This window comes from Podarcis vaucheri, assembly GCF_965113315.1.
Source record: "Podarcis vaucheri genome assembly, chromosome: 12".
Taxonomy (NCBI): Eukaryota; Metazoa; Chordata; class Lepidosauria; order Squamata; family Lacertidae; genus Podarcis; species Podarcis vaucheri.
Genome location: NC_138750.1, coordinates 28,748,571 through 28,776,531, shown reverse-complemented (window position 1 = coordinate 28,776,531; position 27,961 = coordinate 28,748,571). Strand labels below are relative to the sequence as shown.

General features: G+C 43.7%; 1 protein-coding gene across 2 annotated transcripts; it reads right to left on the bottom strand.

Moving 5' to 3' along the window:
* Positions 1–90: 90 nt before the first annotated feature.
* Positions 91–27,677, bottom strand: GSDME (gasdermin E). 2 transcript variants are annotated; one of them, XM_082193483.1, is made up of 11 exons: positions 27,546–27,670; positions 25,768–25,805; positions 18,874–19,113; positions 17,870–18,062; positions 15,085–15,256; positions 12,651–12,771; positions 5,734–5,910; positions 2,969–3,096; positions 2,623–2,818; positions 1,891–1,964; positions 91–1,169 (listed from the first exon to the last, which is right to left on the bottom strand). In XM_082193483.1, the coding sequence occupies exons 3-11, from the start codon at positions 19,082–19,084 to the stop codon at positions 930–932; spliced, it is 1,512 nt and encodes a 503-aa protein (XP_082049609.1). In that variant the 5' UTR covers positions 19,085–19,113; positions 25,768–25,805; positions 27,546–27,670; the 3' UTR covers positions 91–929. The 2 variants fall into 2 exon arrangements, with proteins under 2 accessions (XP_082049609.1, XP_082049608.1); XM_082193482.1 differs by lacking the exon at positions 25,768–25,805 and having other exon boundaries at positions 27,546–27,677.
* Positions 27,678–27,961: the final 284 nt, after the last annotated feature.

Sequence of the window (27,961 nt, the reverse complement as noted above, 5' to 3'; positions counted from 1 at the left end):
TGAACATCATTTTGTAGGGTAAATGTCACCACTGAACATCACTGCTTTGCTGAGAAAATGGGGGAAGCAAAGAGGGGCCAGACAGAAATGTATAGATTAGCCATGCTAGTGAATTCCCTCTTTTATTGAGTAAAACATTGAATACGCCATCCCAGTTAATATAGGGCATGTTTCAAAACCTGATTGCTTTTTCCAAAGGTCTAAACCGTTTCAAAGGAAGGGGTGGAACCTAGATGAGCAGGATGAATACACAATGCTTCCTTATACTATGCTCACTTAGCAAAGACTTCTCCTTGCACCCCTAGATTTCTGCTAACACCTACATGATGTCAGAGATTAAACCAAGGGTCTTTTGCACTCAAAGCATGTGTGGCTACAACCTCTTCCTCAAGGAAAGGGAATTGGGTCAGATTTGAAATGACTCCTTCCACAAAGATGTTTTGGATAACAAAACTCTCTAGTACAGGGATTTTCAACCTTTTCAGACCCAAGATCCACTTTTAACTGAAACATGCATTTGGAGATGCCTTTCTTACTCTTTCACCATATATTTGCAATGCCAGTAGAACAGGCTGAGACCCACTAGTTGGTCCCAACTCACTGAAGACCTCTGCTCTAGTATATACAAATGCTAACAAAGCAATAAAGCAAAGGCTGCTTATAGAACAAATAAACGCTTCTGAAGTAATCTCTGAGGAGACAAAAACTGAAGATGTGTTTTAATATGTGCATTGCAGAAGAAGCGCCCTTGCATGGCTCTTCAATATTTTCATTTATACACTCCATTTCAACTTCTGCCATGCTCCAGTGGCACAGCCAATTTGCCCATGTTCCCATTGTAATGATGCAAATCAGCCAGGTCCAACTCTATTATGACAGATATTAAATACTGCCGTTAGTTATCCTATTAAACCACCCAGGCCGCTGCTTCAAGCCTGAGCTGTTTTACAGCCTAATGCATGAAGTCCATACAATGCTATATAGAGAATGATTGGGGAAAATCTGGGTTTCTTCATGGTTACAGCTTTTATGCAAGACTCGGTCATCTCAAGGTTAATGTTTGATAAAGCAAACAGCCTTTGTGCTATCTGAAACCTTTGGGTGTCAGCAAGGGGAGCTAGTGCTGGATCTGCAAGTGTTAGCGTGCCGTCTGCCGAGGTCCTGTTAGGCTGTTCAGAGATAGAGAGAAAGAAAGGTTAAGAGGCATTTACAACAAAGTTTCAAGTGAACCCCTTCAGTAGCGAGGGTGAACTTAAAATATTTAGGAAGTGTCTAGAGAGAGTGCTGAACAAGGGTAAAGGTAAAGGGACCCCTGACCATTAGGTCCAGTCGTGGCCGATTCTGGGGTTGCGGCGCTCATCTCACTTTATTGGCCGAGGGAGCCGGCGTACAGCTTCCGGGTCATGTGGCCAGCATGACTAAGCCACTTCTGGCAAACTAGAGCAGCACACGGAAAGGCCGTTTACCTTCCCGCTAGAGCAGTACCTATTTATCTACGTGCACTTTGACATGCTTTCGAACTGCTAGGTGGGCAGGAGCAGGGACCGAGCAACTGGAGCTCACCCCTTCGGGGGGATTTGAACCACCAACCTTCTGATCGGCAAGTCCTAGGCTCTGTGGTTTAACCCACACCTGAGTTCAAGTCCCCGCTCGGGCAGTAAACTCACTAGATGACCTTGTCAGTCAGTATCAGCCTATCCTAGGGCTCATGTGAGGCTATAATGGGGGTGGGGCCATATGTGCCAGGAATGACACAGCCTCTGGCCATCCACATGCTACTGATGACAATTGTCAACATCCTTGATTACTGGCCATGCCAGCCGCGGATAATGCAAAGGGCAAAGCCACGCTGCTATCGTGACTTTGCACACTTGCGATTGCAGGACTTACCAAGCAACATAGAGCAGGGACAACCTGGAGTTCGCAGCAGGCGCGAAGCAGGACAAGCGCATAATCAGACAGTTCTGCAGCAAGGAAATAAGAGGCAAACCGAAACTTTCAGAAGCATGAAACTGAAAATTTGTACATATCAGTGAAACAAGCCTATATGGAAACCTTAACAACGTAAACTCATGAAATCTAGAATTGGGGGACAGGGGGGAGGCAATGAGAAAAAAATCCTAAAAAATAATAATCAAGTAGCAGAACAGACATCGCTATTCTTCAGGAACCAGCAATAGCTTAACAAGTTTCCCAGCAAAAGCGAACATCTCTCTTCCCAGCCTCAATTTACCAGCCATCAACTTCACAGAATGTAGCAAACTGGCTTCTTGAACCAGGCAACTGAGCTTTGCACTCACAATACTGCTGCTCAAGACTGCATGCTATTTCTATCACAGGAGAAAGCAAAATTGCTCAGTCAGCAGAGCATGAGACTTTTAATCTCAGGGTTGAGGGTTCAAGCCCCACGTTGGGCGAAATATTCCTTCATCGCAGGGAGTTGGAATAGAGTAGACAAATGATGTCACGGAAGGGAAGAAGTGGCAACTGCTTCACACAAAATTTGGCCATTGACCCAATCTAGCCTACAGCTGTTGTCTGTTTTCCAAAGTCTTTCAGGGTGGATGTTTCTTTCCCAGTTCTAGAACCACCAAGCAGCTAATTTCTTTTTTCTTACTGTACCTGCTATAGCACTGAGGAGGATGTGAGCCGCTAAGAGCAGCTCCTTGTTGGAAAGTGGGTCCTTCTGCAGGAACTGTTTGTTCTGTAAACGGATTCCAACAAGCTGTAAGAAATCCTCTATGTTTTTCTGCTCTGGTGGCTTTGACTCCACCATTACAAGGAGTTCTGGTTTGTCTTCTGTACATATATGGTCCAGCTGTAAAGAACAGACAATGTTGATGGGATGCTAAATATGGGACCAGAAATACATCAGCCCATGGGGGGGGGGCGGTTTGAAAATCAGCTATTATTGCTTATAAATAAAAAGGAGAACGTTTGTGTATTTGGAAAGAAAGAAAAAGATTACCACATCCTCCAACTCAGTCACCATTTCTTCCTGAAGCAGAAAATCACAGAGTAGTTGGTATAAAGTTCCCTGCTTTTCCTCCGTTAGCTTCATGAAGGGCTGGAAATGGGTCTTGAACTGCAAGGCATCTTTCAGAGACAAAAGGGGACACACATTAAGCAAGTACACGCTGATAGAAACCACACTGAAAGGGATTTGAAGGGGCAACACTTTCAACAGCACCTCAACCAAAGGTGACTAGTTCAAGGAAACATTTTTTAAAAGCAGGGATGCAGCACCAGATGATATTGGACTGCAACTCCCATCATTTCTGACCGCTGGCCATGCTGGCTGGGGCTGGGGCTTGCAGTTTGGGGGACGACGGGACAAGATCTCCATTTCTGAATTAGAGCATTACTAAATATGTTTTCAAGGTGTAATAATGCAATCTTTCCTGGGATAGAAATCACAGCGCGGTGCCAAATTTGCCTTCCATTTGTTAACTACTTTGCACTCCACTTCTGGGTTTTGTTGCAGGAAAGCTTGCACTGCACTAGAGAAGTAAAACTCTGCAAATGGTTTAGGGGTGCGGGGGGGGGGCCGCTGCCGCTCCAAAAGTTGGACTTCAACTCCCATTGGCCATGCTGGCTGGACCTGATGGGAATTGGAGTTCAACAACATCTGGAGGGCCCAGGTTCTCACTTTTTTAAAAGCAGCATATCTGTTCTTAATTATTGTTGTGCCTCTTCTTCATTAACAGAAACTTTTTTAAAAATGCTGAATTTGCCCTTTTTCACCCAATGCACCACTTATTTATTGGTTTTTTGTTTCATTTTAATAAATGCTACATCTATATAAATATACTGTACATGTTTTACTCCATTATGATTTATCAGGGTGTTTATGGGGCAACTCTACAAATGCAGCATTTATTTTGAAAACTGATTTCTTTTTTAAAACAACAACCTGCAATTCTAGAAAGAGGAAGCTTTTATGTGCAGAAAATGTATGAAGAGTAGCTAGCAAAGTGAATGCCCGGAACTCAAACATAACTCAAACTGCAACATAAATGCTTTTTCTGGATGCACTCAGCCCGTAAAAAAGAAAAACCCATAGTACATTCATGTACTATTCATTTATAGAGCAGATAATAAAACCTGGGATTGAATGGCAAATGAGGCCTAAATATGGATCAGTTGCAAATACGTTTAAGGATTGCTTGAACTGGGTAGAGTAAGCCAATGAAATCAAGAAGCAGCCACAAGCCTTTGAAATAGTCACATAGAGCAGCAAACAAAAAAAAACAGTCGTGGGGAGACTTTCAACAAAAATCACTTCAATTTCAGCAATACAAAGAGATTCCCTTTTTTCAATCAATTTACCTGTTCCAGAGAAAGTCCTATTTTGTTTCATTGATTGAAAAATGGCTGATTTTTATCATAGCTCTGGAACTTGGGAACTTGGGGAAAAGGCCACATTCAGAGGCCTTTTGCAAAGGTGTGATGGAAACGCTTTGATGAAGCAGGAAAAGCAGCTACAAAGCTGTAAGGCAAAGCAAGCTGCAACCTGCTCTCCCCTGTCCTGCAAACTGATTCTTTTTCTTGTCACAACTTTGTCTGACTAGACCTTAATTGGGCAAGATACAGCAAGCACACACCAGCAACCAATTTTCGCTGCCCTAAATCTCAATTTGACCCTCATTTACAGCTTCTGCATCTACCTCTCTCATGGCTTTGTCGAGTAAGGCGGCGCTTCCTGAGCAAAAACAAGGTTCTGCAGGGTCAAGGTGCTAAGTAAGCCTCTGCTGGGGAATTTAATTAAGAAAATGTTTCCATGCTGTGCAACAAATGCTCTGCAAAAAATTGCTATTCCATGCGTGCATCCTAAAACATTAATTTGGAACAGTTTGGAAGGGGCACAGCGTAGCCAAAATAGTTCGCAATTAAGTTCACGGCAAGGGATGATGTACCTTCCAAGCAGAACAGGAAGCACACGTGCCAAAGCACCACATTTTGACATTTGGTACCTTCACATGCCGTAACGGCTGTCCAGGAGAGGAGCCTATAGACCAATAGCATGCTATGTAAAAGGAAACTAAACCTTGAAAAACGTGTGCATAGAAAACGCTCCAGAAATATGAATGCAATTGTACACAGCAACTTGGAGGTGGACAAAGGGGAAGATATAATTTGTTCCTCCTCCCATTTTTTTTTTTTTTGGGGGGGAATCCAAAGCAAACCCACATACGTACTTTGAGGGGAAGAGTGGTATAAATGTATCCAATGGTGAACACCAATCTCAAATCCATTGAGAGGATCTCAATTCATTGATAACAAGAAAAAAAATCCTTGCCCAAATCCAAAACACGTGGAGCATGTGGCCTTTTCTACTCGGAGGGATGAGAATTTTATGAAACAGCAGCTGACACCAGTGTTTTCCTCTCCATTTAACAGTAAGTTGCACAACACTGTCTTGCTCAGGCTAAGGGCTGGGTGTGAAGTTTGCTGCAATGCCAATATAATTGTCTATTTCTTAGGTCCAAGAGCTGGAAATACAGACCGGGAGGGGAATTTCAAACCCCTCTTTCCATGCTGCAGCAATCAGGTTGGCAAACTATCTCCAACACTCTTCTCCCCCACACATCCCAACGTTCCTTTGTGTACCCTGATATCTAAGAGCTTTTCAGAAGACCTATTTAAAACTGAAAACAGGTTGACCTCCCATTTTGTTCTTAATGTGAGCCAGGTTTTCTTTTGTACTTCTTAACACTTTCCGCTCAGTCCTACCTTTGCTCAAAACACTTAATGGGGCGTCACTGGGGACAGGGCCTGGCGGATTCTCGCTATCGACAGCATCCAGAAGATGGGGGAAGAAAGAATATCGGAAAGCTGTAGAATGGTAAGCTGATCCTTCCATGCTCTCCCTTTCAAAGCCACCCTCTTGGTCATGTAGCAGGCAGAATTCTGTCAAACAGAAAGGGCTTGGTTGAGTTATCCAGAAAGACTTTGGAAACACAGCAACAAAAAATTTCCCAGCAGATGCCTTTTGATTACATGTTAGCCTGCCAAACACACACACACACAATTTAAACTTTTCTTCCTGTGGACCTGAACTTTTAGAGAGAAAAAGAAAACTGCTAAATTACTGCCCAGCAAGTTAAACTATACAAGCCACCTGGAGTGTCTTTAACTGGTTGGGAAGGAGGGCTACACAATCGTAGCTAATTAGCAAGTTTGCTAAAACATGGTATGTTTAGTTTACAGTTCCTCAAAGATATAAATGAGAATTGGATCCAAGTACCATGTTTAATTTTTTTTAACTAGTGAAGGTTGCCATGAGAAAAAATCCCCCCCCCCTGTCATGTTATGGTAAATACCATATCACACCACGAGACCCACAGTTATGTGAAAGAGATTGTATCTAACTGTACATTTACTCGGCTGTCCATTCATCAAAATACACATTTGCTAATAGAAGCAAACTACTAGGATGAATACCATTAACAGTTTTTCTGCTGTCACCCAAAGGAACTTAAGTCCTAGCGATTCAGGATTCATACTCCCTCTTTGTCCCATTTGTACAGAAAGAGAGTGGAATGAAAATCTAAATATTGTGTAGCTTGCTATCGTTAAGTACCATTCTCATAGGATGGGCTACTTGACTACACACCTTTGGGTTAAGTTTGCTCTGCGTGGCCCACACGGAAATATGTGCAGATTTGCTTTTGACAAAGGATGGAACTGGTTAGATTTGGATCTGGCTCCACCACTCCCCCTAGTGGACATCAGGCCACACATACAGCCCAGCCAGGAAAGGACTTTGAGTCAAGGAGGTCCTGACTTTTCAGAGAACTCTTATGGAATCTTGAAGAGGCAGCAGCTAAACGACCCACCTGTTTCTATTCAAGGTGTGATCTTTTTTGAAAAAGGGGGGGGGCAAGCACTTTTGAGTATCACCATCAATTCACTCTATGCTTTATAAGCTTTTAGAAAATACATATAGCAGTCAGATTGCAGCACTCTCATTTTGCAGAAGGAAAGACTACAATAATATTATATGCTTTGATTCTGGAAGCAGTTGCACCATACATTTAAAGTGTATTGCCTCTTCCAAAGATTCCTGTAGTTTGCCCCAGCACCCTCAACAAACTATAGTTCCCAAGATTCTCTGGGGGATGGGGGTGGAAGCCATGCTCTTTTGATTTGTAGTGTGGATGTGAACATTCTAAAAGAGTGGGAGTGGTTTTTGGAGGCCCTCTACTTCAGTGATGGCCAAACTTGGCCCTCCAGTTGTTTTCGGACTACAACTCCCATCATCCCTAGCTAAAAGGACCAGTGGTCAGGGATGATGGGAACTGTAGTCCCAAAATAGTTGGAGGGCCAAGTTTGGCCATCACTGCTCTAGTTCAACTCCTTCCTCTGAAAAAACTCAAGAGCTAGAAGATCCCTTGACAGATGATAGATTTCCACTGGCTCTGTTTAAAGACCCCCTAGTGAGGGAGAGTCCATCATTCATCTAGGTAACTGATTCCATGTCAATTGCATAGAAAACAAATTCTCATCAGAGCCAGAGTTAACAATATGGATGTTTTGAGAAACGGATCTATGAGAAAATGGAAGAGATTTCACTTTCCCCAGCACTCTTGCAAAACTGTAATGAAATCTGCATGAAGAGAACAGCCGACTTAAGGATAAATGTGAGACGGGAGGAGCAACGCTGTCAACTTCACAGCCCATGTTCGGAATTTAAATATAACTGTTCCACATCCATATCCCTTCTCACTGAATTGAGGACATGTATAAAAAGGAAAATACAAACAGAGCATCAGGAAAGAAGCATTTCCAACAAAGATAAAAAGGCCGCGGCCACGCAAACCTCTGCGCTGGAGAATGAGATGAAGGAAGCAATTGTTTGTGGAGCTGTTGGCATATTAAAAACCCTTTGAGACCCATGCAAGCAACACGGCAAGATTGGGGGGGAGGGAGAGAGAGCAATACAAATTAAAGCTATTCCCAAGAGTAATGAGACTCTGCCATGGCGCTCCTCGTGCCTCTGTTAAAGCTAATAAGAGCTGGCTGCGAACACTGGAAAGAAGAGATATTGGTAACACTATTGAATTAACTTCTGTTCCCAGGGCAATCTTATCTAATAATGTCCCAAGTGAGTAAGTCTGTCTGGAAGCCTGCATTATCCTTCTGAACTCCAGGATCAGGCAGGAGGAAAAGATATCTTCATAAGCCGGATAGGAAGCAGCCAGGAGTAAGTGGCATCTGGACCTGTGATCCAGATATGCACCATACGAAAAGCAAATTTAAAACTTATTGCCTACCCAAGAATTCTGGGAACTGCAATTTACCTCTCACAGAGCTGCAGTTCCCAGGACCTTTAACAAACCACAGTTCCCAATATTCTTTTTTTTAGGGGTGACAACGAAATGTGCTATAAATGTAGAGTGTACATACAGCCAAAGGACCTCCCCCCAAATATTAATGTGGACAAACCATATCATAGCTGGTCAACTGTCCAAGCTTCACAGCTACAGTGGTACCGAAGGTTAAGTACTTACCGTATTTTTCGCCCTATAGGACGCACCGTCCCATAAGGCGCACCTAGTTTTTTTGGGGGGGAAATAAAGGGGGAAAATTAATTTTTTCCCCCAGGCACGGGGCTGGGGCGGGGGAACCTCAAGCTTCCCCCGATCCCAGCCCCCAAACAGGCAGCTCTCTGCAAGCCGTGGGAGCGCTCCCGCTGCTTGCGGAGAGGTCCGTGAAGCCTGGACGCGCTGAGCTCAGTGCGCGCAGGCTTCAGCATGCAGGCAACTCTCCGCAAGCAGCGGGAGCCCAGCGCTGGGCTCCCGCTGCTTGCGGAGAGGTGTGCGAAGCCTGGAGAGCGTGAGGGGTCAGTGCCCACCGACCCCTCTCGCTCTCCAGGCTTCAGCGAAAGCCTGCATTCGCCCCATAGGGCGCACACACATTTCCCCTTCATTTTTGGAGGGGGAAAAGTGCGTCCTATAGGGTGAAAAATATGGCAATTCGTTCCAGAGGTCCGTACTTAACCTGAAACTGTTCTTAACCTGAATCACCACTTTAGCTAATGGGGCCTCCCGCTGCTGCTGCGCCGCCAGAGCACAATTTCTGTTCTCATCCTGAAGCAAAGTTCTTAACCTGAAGCACCATTTCTTGGTTAGCAGAGTCTGTAACCTGAAGCGTATGTAACCTGAAGCATATGTAACCCGAGGTACCACTGTATGTGATATCAGTGGCTGTTAGAGCACTCCCCTTCCCACTCTTCCTAAAGCCTATTTGCATGATTACAATTCCCTAATTCTAGCTGGCAAAAAGGCACTGCGTATTCCATGCTGGCAAAGCCACAAAGCAATATGGGCTGTGGTTTGCTAAGAGTTATAAAGCACTCAAGAGCCACATGTGCTACCAATACTACCAGATGCATTCCCAGAAATAGCATTGGAAATTAAGGAAAACACAGAAGCATAAAGCAAAGCACCCCCTTGTGAGCAGATATGAGCTACCCTGAAATAATGTGGCAAGGATTTACTTCTACCCCACTTCGATATATCAATTTGCAACCAGAGGCTCACTGTGGATGCAAAGTGAGCAAGAATCTGAGATGGGGACCGTACGTGAGCCGAGACTGTGTTCATACCCATTCTGGCCATTTGGAGGACATCTTAATGGGCAGGGCTACAGAGAGGCAAACTTACTTAAATACAGCAAACAGAATAAGTATTCCAAGAGCATTGCAACAGTATAAAGGAGATTATATACCAAGGGTACAGATGGTGCTAATCCAGAACTTGAGACTTGGTCCTTTTTGCAATTCAACGGGAAGAAACAGAATATGGAAAACTGATCGAGCATCATGCATGCAATAATCCCTTGCGATTTGCTGCCATAAAACTTTACTACACAAGTCACTAAAACTTTTATGGGCCCAATTTGAAGGGAGTTATTCTTTGCTCAAGTTGCTTGGCACCAAGGAAAGAGATCAGGAACGCCCTTCTGCTATAGCGTATTCTTCCTGAATAGTGGAAACAGCTTGCCTTGCAGCATCTACGTTCCCATGCTGACATACTTATTTCACTAGCTCCTGTGGGAGGAGTGACTAACTGGGTATTAGAGGAAATATGGTTTGCTTGGTGACACACTTCGCTCACTGGGCATCCCCCCATTAGATAGGGTTGTGGACTCTTGTTCTGTAGCAGACCCCACATAAAAACATAATAAAACATTAAAAACTTGCCCTATACATAAACTGAGATAGTGGAGACATCCATCTTATATGACGCCTGAGAGATAAGATCACCAAATACCAAAAAGGGCAGGGCAGCAACGAAGAGGACAGAAGTTGATAAACCCAAGGGTGTTGCACTTGTTATCTCGATCAAACAAACCATTCCAACAGGGAGAAGATACAGAGGCTGGAAATGTTAATATTTTATCATTAATGTTCATGCTTAGTTGTCATCTTAAGATCTGTGCATACACACAAGCACTCTATCAAATTATATCCATAGTGTTAAAAATTGATATGTGGAGATGAACCAGGATATCGTGACAACTACAGCAACAATAATATCTGCCCCGTTCTCTTATATCAGCCAAATAAAACTCCTATGCTACCACCCGTGAACATTGCAAACAAATGAGGTGCTTGAAGGCTTTGCATTTAACCTGCCCCTCAGATGGATCTTTTCACTGGCCTTTTGCTAATGTCAAATGAGTTCCAGGCAAGCCTACACAATACTCTTGCATTGCTGAGGAGGATGAGCAAGTGGAAGAGGATCATAAATGGTAGAAAAGAAATTCTGTCTGAAATCACTACATACTAGATCCCCCTCAGGCAAGGGTCAATTCAGGCATCAGGCCCTTCAAACATCAATTCCCACATTGACACATATAAGTCTGAGGCACTGCAGGTCACCAACTCTGGAGGGGCGTAATGAGGAAACCTTTGATTCCTCTCACTGGTTCAGGGGTGGGGAACGTCTTGCCCACAGGCCAAACTATGCCTGCCCACAAAGCCATTTTGGGCAAGCCACACCTACTCACCCACCCTACACCTACAAAGCCCCCTTGGGCAGCTTCTGAAGTGCCCAACCACCACTTGATTGTTGGGAGCTACTAAAGCATTGTACAAAGCAGAATTGGCCAGGGAGGTCAATCCTGCATGGTTCAGGTGAACCCAGTGTTAAGTAGGATAGAAACCTCTGCTAAAATGAAGTTCTCCCCTTTGTTTCAAGCGGTGGTTTCAATGCAACCCCCGTCCTGAATCCTGCTCAGTTTGAATGTGCTGTGAAGTCCTCAAGTTGGGGCTTCAAAGCACCTTCACAAGCAGTAAAAATAAAAAAAATTCCTTCCTGTAGCACCTTAAAGACCAACTAAGTTAGTTCTTGGTATAAGCTTTCGTGTGCATGCACACTTCTTCAGATGTATCTGAAGAAGTGTGCATGCACACGAAAGCTTATACCAAGAACTAACTTAGTTGGTCTTTAAGGTGCTACAGGAAGGAATTTTTTTTATTTTGACTATGGCAGACCAACACGGCTACCCATCTGTAACAAGCAGTAAAGTGATGCTAAAATAGCTTTTCCCTTCCTTGTATCAGCACAGCACAGCAGCAGCTAAAATGAAGGGAAAGACCTTCATTATAGCCACACCTTGCTGCATGCGAGGTGCTTCAAAGTCCTGACTTTGGAACGTCAAAGTGCCAAACCACCTGACACCATTATGAGAGCCAGCCCACCCATGGGGCAAGGTGGCAGAGTTGATCTTCCTTCTCCTCCCGTTGTTCCTGATGTAGATCTTCCCTGATAGGGAGAGTGCTATTCTGGGGTCCGCCTCAGATACCCAAATGTCTTGGGCTACTCCTGACCATTATGATGTCAGTTGTTTGACAGGCAGGTGGTCCCACCGATTTGACAAATTGGTTCCCCTGCACTAGTCAGATCATCCTTTGCAGGTCAAATAAGGCAACCCTCACTGGATGATGTCGACTGCAAAGCTGTGAATTTCCCTTTCAAGAACTCCTTTAACTGTATCCTGCCTGATGCTTTGAGTCCCGTGGGAGGCTTGGGAGGCAGAGGCAGTGAACAGAGTGGAAGAAGTTTTCTCTGCTTCCATTTTTGTGTTGCACATCCATAAATTGCTGAAACTTCCACCAAAAAATATACAAAACCCTGCAGGGTGCTTATGAAGTACCATAGAGGTTCAGCAGGAGGGGAATGATTGGGGAAAAAAGGCTAGGAGAAACTCTACTGTAAAAGCAGATGGTGTATGAGCAACAATGGATTATAGCAGCTGAATGAGTTAGCAAAAGAACAAAACCGACTCTGACAGATGGATCTGTTGGGGAGTAAGACTCTTGTGTCACTAATACGTTTGCTCATTTACGATAACAGAAAGACTCTTTTGTAATACACCCAAGACAACACAATGTGGACAGAGTCCCTCTTAAATGTAAAAGTGCATTTTCAAATTCAGCAAAGGCAAGAATGGCTTTAAGCATCTGTGTACACTTCCAAATCCTTGTATTGTTTCTCCCCTCTAACTCTATTCAAAAGTTATCGGACAGTGAACAACTTGATTGACTGTATCATGTCCTAATCCTAGCAAAAATGCATCGCTCATCAAGCTACAGAGCTTGGTAATGCTGCTCAAGGGAAGAAGATGAACATATTACTTACCAAATTGTCCGTCACGCTTTACATAAAGTTCTATTACACCATAAGCAATAGCTGTGGGAGCAGGGATCTCCAAGATCACATTAGAATCCTTTATCACATTCCCATTTTCACTCACTGATACCTGAGGGAGATATTAATCCGCTCTTTAATTTACACTGGCTTAATTCAGTGCCAGTAATAACTTGCAGACAAAATGAATGTCAAGATAAACAACATACTTAGTTATGCAGCACTACAAAAAACAACCACCACAAAAAAGGCTCTCTCCATCCTTTCTAAGCCAATTACACAAGTTGATGAAACAGAAAACAAAAAAAGAGTTCTTTTTCACAGGGTGCAGATGTTACAGAATTTGTTTCCACAAGGTTGGCCACAAGTAGTTGCTGGTGCCCATTAGAGAAGCCTTAAATGAAACCAGTGTCAAGGACAGGCAGAGCTCTGCCTGATGCAGAAGTAAGAGGGTAGGTAGATGAGGAACGTCAGAGGGCAAGCTGAGTTTGGCAGGACAGTGCCCCGTTTGTCCTAATATACCAACCTCTGCTAGTTGGCTGTGCCCAAACATCTTAAATTGGTTTTTAAACCATTATTGGAATTGCCCACAGGTCTACCATAAGAATGATCCTCCATGGCTATATAATGATCGTCCAGCAATAGAGGCAGTATATAACTTTCTGCTTACCAGGGTACAAGAGACACAGCCATGTGGGACCATCTCTGTAACACTGCTTGCGAGCTTCTACACCCGTAGACTTAATAGGACTTCAGTCCAACGCAAGTGTTTTATATTGTTAGTCTGAGTTTGTGACATAGGCTTGGCAAAGCACCTCTATGCTGATATAGATACCTTCCAACCTGGACAGGAATATTTCCACACTGAGAAGATGGTGCACCACTTTTGCAGTGTCTTAAGTACATGTTTAGGAAAACCATCCTGACAAACGTCCCTCAGATCGCTCAAGGGTTCACTCTTTTAAAAGAGCAGTCTCGAAATCTTAATCTGGAGCAGATCAGAGGCCAGCATTACTGAGAACCTGGGTACAAAGCTTTGTAAGAGACCAGCTACTGACTTCCTGAGCTTCGTGGCCCTTCTGCTCCTCTTCCTTTCTTTGGCTGCCTCCCCAGTGGCGTAGCGTGGGAGGTGCAGGGGGGGCCGGCCGCACCGGGCGCAACATCTGGGGGTTAGGGTTAGGGGGCGCAAATCCACGGGTTAGGGGGCGCAAATTACTTGCCTTGCCCCGGGTGCTGACAACCCACGCTACGCCACTGTGCCTCCCTTCCCCAAGCAGGGCGAGAATAAAGCAATGCTCTCCGCTTGCTTTGCGCTCTCCCTCTGGGTGGTCATGCACATTGCGCCCAGAAGGAGAGGGCAAAGCAAATGGCAGTGGCAAGGTGGAGATGGGTGCAGAGAGTGGAGCCTGTTGAAGGTATCTTGCCCAAAGGCACCCCAGCTAGCCCTGCTCTAGAGTAATCCTGCCATAGGGAAATGGTGTTTTCTTTTCACAGGCACCAATATTCTTAAACACCTGCCAGCAGAAAGTTGTGGGGCTGGGGGGTGAGCAGGCACAAACATGTATACAGAACTTTAGTTCTATGAAGCCGTGTAATTTTTAGTAAGCAGACATGGGATGTGGAACCTGTGGCTTCCTTGGATGTTGTTGGACTCCAGCTCCCCCAGCCCCAGCCATCGGGACCCAAGGTTACAGATGGTGGGGGGTAGTGGTCCAAAAGAATCTGGAGGGCCAAAGGTTTTCCCACCCCTGATTAGACTTAGGGGACAATCCATAAGGAGCTTCCCCAGCATGTGCCGAAATGAAACGAGGAAATTAAAGGAATGTATTATTGCAAAGCTTTCCTTGCAACTGAGCTTCCATAGGAGAATGTCCCACATGCACCTTGGCATGTGGAATCGCTGCATACCTGTGCAGAGGACTGTTCAGAAGCAGGAAAGCTAGAGGGGCCTAGAGCAGCACAGATAATCTTAAAACGCTAAATGGAACATGTCACAGTTTACTTTAGGAAAACACAGTCAAACTGCAACTTACGCAGGGGTTATGTTCCGGGGATCGTGCATAAAGCCAAAATCATGTATAGTCAAAACAACCCTGGAATGTATCCCGTGCAAGCATCCCTACCTTTTTGAAGTTGGTGCGCCGAGCAGATCTTGCCCCTCGCAAGGTGCTTTCCGCCTTGCTTACTGGGCTCTGGGGAGGTTTTCGCCAGATCTTGCAGGGCTGTCCGAGATCTTGTGACAGCCTCCCAGAGACCACACAAGAGTTCTTCAGCTCTCTGCCTTGCATGCATTTTATTTGTACGATTTCAGCTGACCAGCCGCCAAGTACGTAAAGCTGAAATCACTCAAGTTAAATGTGTGCAAGGTGCAATTCAACAGTACGTATCTATAATGAGCTGCATTCAATTTTTTTCCAGTTCTTACCTTGATAACTTTTGTCTTTATCCCCACCATACTAGCCATTTTTTCTTCTGTCTGAATATGTTCAGATATTAAACATTTTTGGGTTGTTACTATTCTTTTTGTCAGGATACAAAGAACTTCATGCTTTCTTTCAAGCACTTGTTGCAGCAATGTATTGTGCAGATTAACAGCCCTGAAGAAGGAGTATGAAACAGACAAAAATTGCTACCCAGAAAAAAAAAATCTTTATTAACTACACCAGGGGTTGTCAACCTTTTTATACCTACCGCCCACTAATGCATCTTTCTTGATGGTAAAAATCTCCTTACTGCCCATCAGTGCTTGATGGAAGGAGGATTCAGCTTGTGTTGTAGAATTCCCTACCACCCACCTAGAATCCTGAAACGCCCACTAGTGGTCGGTAGGGACCAGGTTGACAACCCATGAACTACATGCAGAGCACTGATCTGTAAGAGGTTGATAAAGTGTTCATTCTTTGGTGGCAAACAGCAAACAAGAGAGGCACAAACAAGAGTTTTGCAAGCAGATGTTCCTTGCTAGTTTGTCAGTGTCTGGTAAATCAATCTGAGGATGCAATTCCATAGCTGGGGCATCACCCTATGCCTGGCAACCAGCCATGTCACGTGAGCAAGCAGGGGCATTCACAAGAAGAACCTCCGATGAAAGTCTCAACAAGGCTGGTTTGTATGGGAGCAGGCAATCCTTTCAAAAATCTAATGGTATTAATAGGTAATCATGTCCCAATGTGCCAAGAGAATGGAAAAACATATTTCCCCAAAGAAGATTGTAGACTTCCGTAATAATCTCCAGAGAGCAGGATTCATTATAGTCAAAGAAACCTGTTAATGGCACACTGTTAAGCTAATAACGTCAATTACAGCAAGCTTTTACAAGCTAGCTATTACAGTGCCTAGAAAATCCATCCTAATATCAATTAACAGGTAAATCTAAGAGGATAGCAATTAAGGAGATATTCATTCTTTTGCACAGTTAAGTGCAAAAGTTCTTGCTCCTTCCTCTGTTTCAAGGAGACTCAATACCTGAACTAGATGATACATGCAAACATTTCTAACAAATCCCAGATGGTCCTCCAAGGAAAAGCCACCTAAGGAGGTTGTATTTGAAGCAGAAGGTTTGTGTACACAGGTGAGAAGCAGGATCTAGTACTCGGTCCTTTCACTATCCCCTTTTTTTGTTGTTGTTGTTGCTAGCTACTGCCCTGCCCTGTGCGATTCCAAATATGCATTCTCTGCATAGGAACCCAAACACGTTGCTGTTGCCTCTCTTCTTAAAGGTTGTATAAATGCTATTTATAATCTATAGTATGCACTCTACCTATCCCCTCTTGACTTCACCTAACTGACATACATCAGTAAATAAGTCTATATGACTAATCAACACCAAGGATAATTCATTCTATGACCATTCAATTCCATAGGAAGCAGTAGGTTTCTACAGATGTTGATCAGGAGTAGCACAAGTATACACAAAGGAGTTGGGGGTGGGAAGAATTATTGTTTTGGTGAAAAAAATCCCCATAGCATATAGTTATGAAATTGCAAAGGGGTTTGAACTCTGAATCTTGTTTCTTGTCTCTCCTCGGCGTGCTGGAGCAATAAACCACCGCCTCATTCCCTCTACCCAAATCACCGTCTACAATTGTATAAAGGCAAGTTTTATCCCCTTGGAAGGGAGCTAACTAGACCAGCACACACTAATCTAATCCTCTGTCACATTCCACCAAGCAGAGCCCCATGTTAGTTCGTCTATTAATCCAATTCAAAATACAGCTTTCCAGTGGATTAATTTCAGGCATGCTTACAAAGCTATAAAGCTTCAGTTTGGCTCAACAGCTTTCCAGGCTGTGGCAGTACCTTGTTCTGTATCTTTCTCAATTAAAAACCATTTAAAAGCCACACCCAGTTGGGTGGTTACTTAGCTCACTGCAATTATGGAAAGATCAGTAAAGGCACCAACGATCATGCTACCATAATTATGATGGCATAAGGTTTTTGGGTTTTTAAGGTTTTATGTGCTAGAAGACCCTTTGTTGCCTTTGCCATAATAGACTAGGTAAAGGTAAAGGTACCCCTGCCCATACGGGCCAGTCATGTCCGACTCTAGGGTTGTGCGCCCAACATGTCATAACAGACTAACTCAGCTAATAAAAATATTATTTTTTGTATCCCACCCATCTGACTGGGTTGCCTCAGCCACTCTGCACAGCTTCCAACATAATATACAGAAGAGCTTTCCAAACTTTCCATGTTGGTGTCACACTTTTTAGATATGCATCATTTTGTGACATAGTCAGTTTTACTAGCAAATTGGAGGTTAAACTAACCCCTTCTTAGCCCCAGAAGAAGCGCGGAGGGCATTCGTGCAACGCACCTACACACTACAGCCAACACTCTAACATGTCACAACAAGCATTTTGGAAATCTCTGATGTACAGAAACCCAACAACAACACAACAGAACATCACACATTAAATGTGTCCTGAAATAATAATAATTACCCCTTAGAAGTTATGGACATTTTTTTAAAAAATAGCTTACCTTGAGAGCTTCCATCAGGGCAAAATGGCAAACATATTGCAAAGTCAGTTAATTCTGATTTTAAGTATGCAGATTGTTTCATAACAAATACATACTTATTATATAAAAAAAATCACAATTTTGGAAAGTACAATGGAAATATTGCACCTTCAACTACACTGCCTTAATATTAAGTGCATTAAAAAAAAAACTTCACAAGGATACCAGCTTTGAAGCTGAATACCTACTTTCCCTTGACATCCTTCATAAGCTTCTGTAAGTCAGCTTCTTGCTTTTTCAGATTTCCAAATGACGACTGGCTTTCCACAACACCTCTTCCTCCAGCTCCTAGATTAATCGTCCCAAATGAAGTTTCAATGTTTCCTTTGACATAGTCTTCAAACTTCCCCTCGTACTTCACAAAATCAGACTCCACAACCACTTGGAAAACAAGCAAAAACATAGAAGTAGCTTAGCCATCAAAACATTAGGTTGGAAACACAAGCAGAAATCACAGAATGCTTTAATTCTACGATTCTATGTTCTGCTAAAGTTGCTTCATCCTGACTGCACCTGATGATGAAGTGGACTATAGCTCACAGAAACTTGCATCACAATAAATCTTATATGTCTGCGAGGCGTCACAAGACTCTGCTACCCCCAATGTTATTTAATATATGGAAACATTGGGAGCGAAGTGCCATCAGTATTACATTTAGTATTATTTGTGTGTGTGTCAACAGGACTTTTCAGTTGGATGAATATTATGTGATTGGCCATTTCCTTGAAATTTTTTTGCTTTCCCATTTTTCTTGTGTTTCCTGGGGGTTTTATATTTGCTGTACATGTTTTCTATAAAGTTAGTGGTATATACATATTTTTATCAATAAGCAAATACATATAAAAATGCTGTGGGTTTTTCTTCTGAAACAGACTTACTCCTCTGAAAGTTACCAGCTTGAGGATGTGTATCTGAAATACAGAAAAGCCTGAGAGCCACTTAAGAACATCAGTGCAATAAAATTCCACTTGTGTTTGCATTGGAAAAATTATTAGTATCTTATATATACTTTAAAAGGACATGTTAAAATGCATTAACATGGCAACATCTGCCTTTACGAAACTGAATATTTAAATGTTTTCAAAAATTAAAGTGGGCAAATCTTTTGCAGTCTGATTTGAAATACTTTTTTATTAACGGCTTGGACTTTATACTTTCTTATCTCCTGTGGCAACGTGTAACTAATTTTACCTGGTTTTATGGGTTCATCTTTAGCAAGCACATCATTCAATGTGACTGATAAGAGGTGATACTTGGGTTTCTGCCAGCACCAGGTTTTCTTCTTCTTTGTCACTATGTTCAGGAACTGTAATTTGTCCAAGTTATTGAGCTGAGATACGGGGATCAAGTCTCCTCCACAGTCAATTTCTCTCACAAAATTCTTCGTTGCTTTTGCAAACATCCTGGTTTTGTTTTCACTTCCTTAAATACCTGAAAGGGCAAAATCAAGACCTGAATCAAGATGGCTGCAGGCATGGATAGGTGATTTCCTGGGGAAATTTTAATCGCAACAGTGCAGGTATACTGCAATATATGAGAAAGGAAAAAAGTTGCTTCCCTAGGTGATGTTTTTTACCTCCATTGCCAGTATCAAAGTTTACACTACAGGTGTTACCTTGGGCCCTATTGGGAGCAAGGGTGGGATACAAATTTAACCAATAAATAAATAATGTTGCGAATTGTACTGATGTTGTATTTTGCAAGGCTCTATATTGTTAATTTCTGGTTTTAAATATTTATGTATGTTCCACACTGGGACCTTTGAATAAACAGCAGACTACAAATGGTCACAATAAATGAAAAACAATATGTGCACATGTAAATTCTTACTTTTCATTCCAAAAAAACATGTTCTTGATGACTGGGAAAGGAGTTTCTGCATAAATAAACCTATTTTAAAGTGAAAGTGCCCATTTCATGCATAAGCACTCTTTATATCTGATAGGGTGTGTATGCTTGGGTGCCACTACCAAGTACAAACTTCCATGCAGCAAGAAGAATGATTGCACCAAGGACAGAGTGCCTATCAAGCAAGCCGTGACTCCTAATCTCAGGGTTGTGGGTTCGAGCCCCACGTTGGGCAAAAGATTCCAGCATTGCAGGGGGTTGGACTAGATGACCCTTGTGGTCCCTTCCAACTCTACAATTCTATGATTCTATGAGGGAAAGATTTTGGAACATTCAGGGGAAAGAACAGAGCCCCAAACCACCAACATCTGTAAAGCATTTGCGAATACATTTCTGTAAAGTAGTTTGAAATTTGTTTTATCCAATTTGTAAACAACTTATATTAATGTAACTGCCAGTTATAATTTATGTGCACAACTCTGAGTTTAATTGATGAATCTGCCATTTTTATACAACCACAATTTGACTGGAACATGTGACTAAATACTGAACCAAGAAAGCCGCAAGGCAGCATGTATTGGAACAGGCAACATATAATCTTTAAAACTGGAAGTAATTAGTTTTAACTAATGTAGCAAACAACTCACTTTGCTGAAGACACAACATGTGTCTTTGTAACACAAAAAGTGTCAGATGCAAGTGCCAGACCTCCTTGACAGACTAGTGGTCTAGATTCGATTCTAAGCAAAAATATTAAGAGATAAAGGTAAAGGTAAAGGTACCCCTGCCCGAACGGGCCAGTCTTGACAGACTCTGGGGTTTGTGCGCCCATCTCACTCAAGAGGCCGGGGGCCAGCGCTGTCCGGAGACACTTCCGGGTCACGTGGCCAGCGTGACAAAGCTGCATCTGGCGAGCCAGTGCAGCACACGGAACGCCGTTTACCTTCCCGCTGGTAAGCGGTACCTATTTATCTACTTGCACCCGGGGGTGCTTTCGAACTGCTAGGTTGGCAGGCGCTGGGACCGAGCAGCGGGAGCGCACCCCGCCGCGGGGATTCGAACTGCCGACCTTTCGATCGGCAAGCCCTAGGCGCTGAGGCTTTAACCCACAGCGCCACCCGCGTCCTATTAAACTATTAAGAGATAGTTTTCAGCTAAAAAGAGTTCTTCAGAGTGCCAGAAGTGATGTAGAAATGTCATCCAATTATCCCTTGTTCTTTCTTATACAGTGGTGCCTCGCAAGACGAAATTAATCCGTTCCGCGAGTGTCTTTGTCTAGCGGTTTTTTCATCTTGCGAAGCAACCCTATTAGCGTCTTAGCGGATTAGCGCTATTAGCGGCTATTAAAGGCTTAGCGGATTAGGGGCTAAAAGGCTATTAGCGGCTTAGCAGCTTAGAAAAAGGGGGGCGGAAAAAAAGCAGCTTAGAAAAAGGGGGGGCGAAAAAAAATCTCAAGACTCGCAAGCCCATAGGGAAATTCGTCATGCGAAGCAACTCAAAAACAGAAAACCCTTTCATCTAGCGGGTTTTCCGTCTTGCGAGGCATTCGTCTTGCAGGGCACCACTGTACTAGAAAGACATCAGGGCTCACTCAGATATAAAGTGCTTGGGAGTTTCCCTGTAGATACAGTGGTACCTCAGGCTAAGAACTTAATTTGTTCTGGAGGTCCATTCTTAACCTGAAACTGTTCTTAACCTGAAGCACCACTTTAGCTAATGAGGCCTCCTCCTGCTGCCGCACCGCTGGAGCATGATTTCTGTTCTCACCCTGAAGCAAAGTTCTTAACCCGAGGTACTATTTCTGGATTAGCGGAGTCTGTAACCTGAAGCGTATGTAACCCGAAGCGTATGTAACCTGAGGTACCACTGTACTTATAAGAAGGATAAAGAGGAGATTACACCAAAGGTACAGTTTACTTGTACAGATTACAGTGGTATCTCAGGTTATACAGACATCCAGAACGAATTAAGTTCTTAACCCGAGGTACCACTGTATATAGACACTCCCACAGTCAGAGTTCAGGAAAAAAAAAAAAATTTGTTCCTGCACTGGTCAGCTAGAATTCCTAAAAAAGAACATAAAATGAAAGCCTCTCTCTCAGACTCTGGCCGTGATTTTTCTATATATTCCTTTGAGGTTACATAGAAGTGATTTTTTTTAAAAAAAAAGTTAAAGTATTTCCTGCTCCCATCCCTTTTAAGGGTTTCTTCTTTTAAGAAAAGTTTGGTAATACTCAGAACAACTAGCTATTTACAACCAGTGTTTTCTAAAACTGGAAATTAAAGATTCCCCCCCACCAAAATTCATGCATGTAGCAATGGGCAAGCTATTAATTTTTATCTCTATTTTGGTAGGCAAGTAACTGTTGTGAAATGAACTGAATAGCTGCAGCACATTGACAACAAATGGATGGGGGGGAGGGGAGGTTCCTTTTTGACAGGATTCTTCTGACAGAGATGAGATTTATTAAAAAGCATGCTATTTGCCAAACATTAATAGCATGATAGTTATTTAACTGTCATAAATCAAAACACCTAACTTCTCTGAATTTAAATGAAGCGTGAAGCAAATGTTCTTCTCTGAACTGTAGCATGTAAGATCTCCTGCCTAAAGCCAAGTTTTGAAATTTAATCATTTTTAAAACATTTTAAAAATCATTTTAAAAAATATAATGTGAGTAAACACCATCACCTTCATTCAAAACAGATTCAGACCAGCAGATGGATAGTTTTTCTAGAACAGGGCCTGCATTAGACTGTGATAAAGTGGGGCAGGGCATTCGGCATCTCAGCTAAAGACTCTTGTGGAATGGAGAATGCTTTTTGCTCTAGATGGTTGGCACTCCCTGCTCTAATCATCTGTTTCGGGCGGAAGACCAATTCCAAATACACCCCCGCCCAAATGTCTGATCAGCGCTGCCAAAGCTAGCAGTGCCAACCATCTGTTTTGTGGAGGAACCCTTGTGTGCAGGAATGAATATCCAAGCTGCTGCACTAGAATATTTCTGCGTGGGAATTATAGTGAAAGTCTGCCCCACCCTCAACAATCATTTGGGCTTTCCAGATATCATTCTAACACACACTAAACTACTTGCTAAAGGAAGGCTGGAAATTCCTTACGACGATGACAACTACTACTACTACTACTACTACTACCATTATTTCAATCTATATGCACTTGCTCAGAATGGCAAACACATAAATAATGTCAGCACGAGGCCCTCAGCTGTAGCTCACAATGGTCACTAGGGGTTTATTAATGGGGGAGCAGTGTTAGAAACGCTGATATGTAAACCAGGCACCAAATGGCTCCTTAAACCAGGGTTAAAAAGGGACCCCTGAGCATTAGGTCCAGTCGTGGCCGACTCTGGGGTTGCGACGCTCATCTCGCTTTATTGGCCGAGGGAGCTGGCGTACAGCTTCCGGGTCATGTGGCCAGCATGACTAAGCCGCTTCTGGCGAACCAGAGCAGTGCACGGAAACGCCGTTTACCTTCCCGCCAGAGGGGTACCTATTTATTTACTTGTACTTTGATGTGCTTTCAAACTGCTAGGTTGGCTGGAGCTGGGACTGAGCAACGGGAGCTCACCCCATCGCGGGGATTTGAAACGCGACCTTCTGATCGGCAAGTCCTAGGCTCTGTGGTATAACCCACAGCACCACCCGCGTCTCTAAAACCAGGGTTACAAGTGGCCAAAAAGGAATGTCTAGTTGCTGTTTGCGGGCCAGACAGCTCAAAGGTTCTATTTTTCAATATGATCTTTTGGTTGCTGAAATTCGTTCTGATCGTGCAGACAAAATATCACAGATAAAATTCTACAGGATGTGTTGTTAGTATGTGAAAACAGACAAGATCCAAGGATCCCCAGGCACACACCCCAGATGGTGATGTCAGGCGTCATCCTGGCACCCAAGCATCTTCACTTAGTTGCAAGTGGCCAATAGCCAATTGCAAAATGCACCTGACAAATCTCGACAATCTTTCCTGTATCCTGGTCCCAAGCTGTATAGGACTTTATACACCAAAACCTAAACTTCGTCTACTTGCTAACTAGCAGAGGAATTATTTCAGCAATGACGTACTAAGGCAGTGACCAGTGAGCAGCTGATCTTCCATAGTTTGCAGTAGATGCCATTTCCGAACCAACGTCAGGAGGAGCCCCACACAGAGCACATTGCAGTAATCCTGGAGTTTAGCAGCACACAGGCAACAGTGGACAATGAATGCGGTCCAGAAATGGTGGCAGCTGTCTTACCAGTTGAAGCTGGTAAAAGGCACTCCTTTTACCATTGAGGTTCCCTGGGTCTCTAGAAGCAAAGATGGACACAGGAGCACCCCAGACTACAAACCTGCTCTTGCAGGGTGAGTACGACCCCATCCAAAGCAGGCAACTGACCGGTTATCTGGACTTGAGGATCACCAACACACCATGCCTCCGTCTTGCCAGGATACAGAGTCAAGTTTGTTGGCCCTCATCCAGTCCACCACCACTCCCAACAGCTTCATATAGATGTTAATCCACATTGGGCACACGATGGTACCTTGATGCAACTCACAGCACTACTGCTAAAAGACAATCACCCAATAATTTGACCCTGGAAATAAGATTGTGGCTGCTGTAAAGCAGTGCCTCCAAAAACCATTTCACTAAGCCAATTCCAACTTTCACTTAAAAACATGTCTGTCCGTCCCCAAAAAATTACTAATTTAAATTAAATTCTACCTTTAAAAAAACACAAGACACATAATCTTACTGCAAGGAAGACTATATTTGTCCATTTGGTGTAGTATTGTCAACTCTGATTCACTAGGCCAGGCATAGGCAAACTCGGCCCTCCAGATGTTTTGGGACTACAGCTCCCACCATCCCTGACCACTGGTCCTGCTAGCTAGGGATGATGGAAGTTATAGTCCCAAAACATCTGGAGGGCCAATTTTGCCTGTGCCTTGCACTAGACCAAGGTCTCAAGGAGAGTGTACTTCACTTCACCAGCTGCCAGGTGGTTTTAAATGGAGAGGCCAGGATTTCAAACCCTTTGCACTCTACTATGGAGTTGTAGTCCCTTCCAAGAGCACATACCAACTAAACTCAAATATTTTTTATTTCAGTGGGAGAATTATATGGGTACCAAATTCCCCATTATAATGGAAAGTGGTTAGTCATCAGTAGGCTGTGCCCACATTTTTGAGTTAAAATTGTATCTTTTAAATGCAAACAAAGCAAGCTGTGGGCAGATCCACACCATACATTAAAAGTGTATTTGATGCACATTTAAAGTACATTGCTTTTCCCCTAATCCTGGGAACTGTAGTTACTCCCTTTGCAGCATCCATAACAAACTACAGTTCCCAGGATGCCTTGCATTCTCCTTATTTTAAAATGCAGTGGAGGGCCCTGGATATGTTCTTCCAAGTCAAACATAGGAACAATTCACATAACTATTTTGAAGTTGCAATACCCTTGTGTGATGGCCTCGTACTTTTTATTTTCACACAGGGAGCCATTTGTGCAAAATTCCCTACAGCTGAAAAGCCGCAGTAGTCCTGAATGAAATAACTGTTTTTTAATCGACGTAATACACTCGTGCTCTTAGGAACAGTTTATTTTTCACACAAACTGCTCCTTATTTTCAGAGGTGAAAATGAAGTGGTCAAGACATCACATGAACTTTACTGCACCTCAAAAATAAATGTATGAATTGGTTCCATATTTTACAGACATTTCAAATGATTTGCACAGTGAGAGAAGGCTGTAACAGATGAAGACTTCTCTCATTTTGAATGGTAGAACTGTAAAGTTGGAAGGGGCCCATCTAGTTCAACCCCCTGCAATGTCACTGCTAAACAATCACAGCTAAAGAATCTTTGATAGATGGTCATCCAAACACTTTTTAAAAACCTCAAATGAAGGAGAGTCCACCTTACCTGGGAATAAGCCCCATTGGACTAAGTGGAGCTTACTTTTGAGTAATCATATGTAGGATCTTGTGGCGCAGGGGAGGAGAGAATAGTAAAACACTTATCCAAGTCCCAGTAATGCCAGCCAAACTGCTAAACTTAAAAATGTGGTAACAAGTGATTGAAACTACCAATGCTTAATGCAGTTGCATTTACAAGGAAACCTGAAGTGGAAATGCATTGATGGCAGAAGACAAAAGAAAGACTAATCAGAGCAGAGTATATTGTTGGGCAATTGTAATGAAAACTGCATCCACAACTTCAGTCATGAAATTCACCTGGTAACTTTGGGGCCGTCACTATCTCTCAGACCTCACTGTGTCGTTGTGAAGAACAAACACGGAGTGAATGAAATGCAAAGAGAGAAATTAATTTGGCCAAGAAGGCAACAGATAAGTATTTAAATAAACAAAACTGTGTATACCGCCTTGAGCTTCTTGAAGAAAGGCAGGATACAGATAAATGTAAATTGTTTACATCACTGCTATACAGTTATGTATGGGGAAGAGGCCAACACTATTGTGTGGCTACAAACCATGCCTGAAAAATCAGCATGGCTGTGTATAAATAAGACCCATGAAAACATATCACTGATATACAATATGTGGGTGGAAGAGGGAATGGTGCATGTGTGTGTGAAGGTTGGTGTGGTTTTTTACAGCAATTCTATTTTAAGAGTGTGTATAAAAGAAAAGGGTGAAGCAACTCAATATGGAATATAGTATATAGTGTCCATAGCACACAAAAATGTAAGTTTTTAAACTAGCTAAAACATTTTAAAATGATTTTAGGGGTGCTGTGACATTATAGAATTATGTATAGTAAAGAGAACATGGATAAAGAGGATCCTTGTCTTCCTCTTTCAATACTAGTGTGTTGCGGGGCGAGTAGCAGACAGGATGAAATTACATCACAGAAGTTCCAGGAAGGACAAAGGGAAGTAGCTCTTCAGAGTATTCATAACTAATATTGGGAATTGACCATTGCACGATGTGGCAATGGCTGCTGGCCTTGGATGACTTTAAAAGGAAATGGAAAGCCTAAAAGCAAGCTTATCAATGGCTACTGCAACATGATCTGGAGACACGCGAGGCCACCAGCTCGGTGAAGCTAAACCAGTCTGTGTACAGTACCGTAGCTACTGGGGGTGGACTAGCTGGGTTTTTTGTCTCCATAGGGGCGCCGTTGAGGCTTCCATCCTGTGTGTGTGTGTGTGTGTGTGTACACAAATGCACGTGGGGTGGGGGGAGAGATGCCAAGCTGAACCCAGGAGAAGTAAAGTCTAGTTTTGGCCCTGCTGTGTAGGTAAATGCCCGGATGGGGGACCACCTGGGAACCACATAAACACTACCTCAGGGAATAATAATAATGCTGATGATTTTATTATTTGTACCCTGCCCATTGGGACTGGGTTGCCCCAGCAACTCTGGCAGAAGATAGGCAAGAAAATAAGAGGAAAACAAACAATGTATTAGCCAATATTACTCAATATGCATCATCAGTTGTTGGGTAGCAAACAAGGAGGGAACATAAGAAGAGCCTACTGGATGAGTCCGGCATCCCGACCCCACGGTGGCCAACCAGATGCTGGGTGGAAAAGTGCAAGCAGGATTTGAGCACAAACGAGAGCCCTCGCGCCTCCTGTGGCTTCCAGCCGTGGAGGCGGAGTCTAGCCATAGTGGCCAGTAGTGGCCCTCTACAGCCGTCTCCTCCCCTGCTGCCTTTATGCCTGCTTGTGGACTTCCCTTGCCTGGACACTTGGGGGGAACTGGAGGTTGCAGCGTGAAGCCCCTCGACCTCTGAGGAGACAAAGTCCAAGGGCTGCAGTCTCAGCAGCCTTGCCCTTCAAACGGCGGGGCTCTTTTGCGTTCTTATTGCGCGAGCCCTGAGGAAAAGCATAGAGAGACGGACCCAAGTCCAGAATTCGTCGCCGTTTTCCTTTTTTAAGGAGCACAGGCGAGAAAGCAAGGCAGAACTCCGAGCGACGGAAGAGGCGAAGGGGGGGGGGGGAGCTGTGGAGACTTTTCGCGCGGAGGAGGGAGGGCCCTTTACTCACGGCTGCTCCGCGTTCGCCCGCGCGCCGCCGCTCGCGAACCCGACGTCTGCGCGACCCTCTTCGGCGCAGCTGGACTGCAACTCATTGTTTGCGCCTGCCTCTCACTCCAGGCCGCGACGCCCAGTCCGGCGGGGGCCACGCCCTTTTCTCCCCCCCCCCGCCCCGCCCAGTATGCCGCTGGCTAGGAAAAGGGAAGAGCGCGTGGAGGGACAAAGGGCGGGGGTAGAGTTAGGGAAAGGGTGCATTTGCTCCGATTTCTTGGGGTTAACTAAGGCTACTTCCTGCGATGGTAAATTAAATTAAATGGGGGGGGGGGGAGAGGCTGGCATTGGATGGCAACAATATGCGCTGTAAAAGATGCGCACGTTTGAGGCGCGCCCATTCTACAATAAACACCCATTAGGAAGCACCCTAAA

Excerpts from the sequence above, each read along its gene's own strand:
- GSDME (XM_082193482.1), bottom strand. The coding sequence starts at position 19,084 with ATGTTTGCAAAAGCAACGAAGAATTTTGTGAGAGAAATTGACTGTGGA. Across the intron at positions 12,772-15,084 it reads TAAAGACAAAAGTTATCAAG|GTATCAGTGAGTGAAAATGG; the intron begins GTAAGAACTGGA and ends TATCTCCCTCAG. Across the intron at positions 1,170-1,890 it reads TCCCTGCTCTATGTTGCTTG|CCTAACAGGACCTCGGCAGA; the intron begins GTAAGTCCTGCA and ends ATCTCTGAACAG.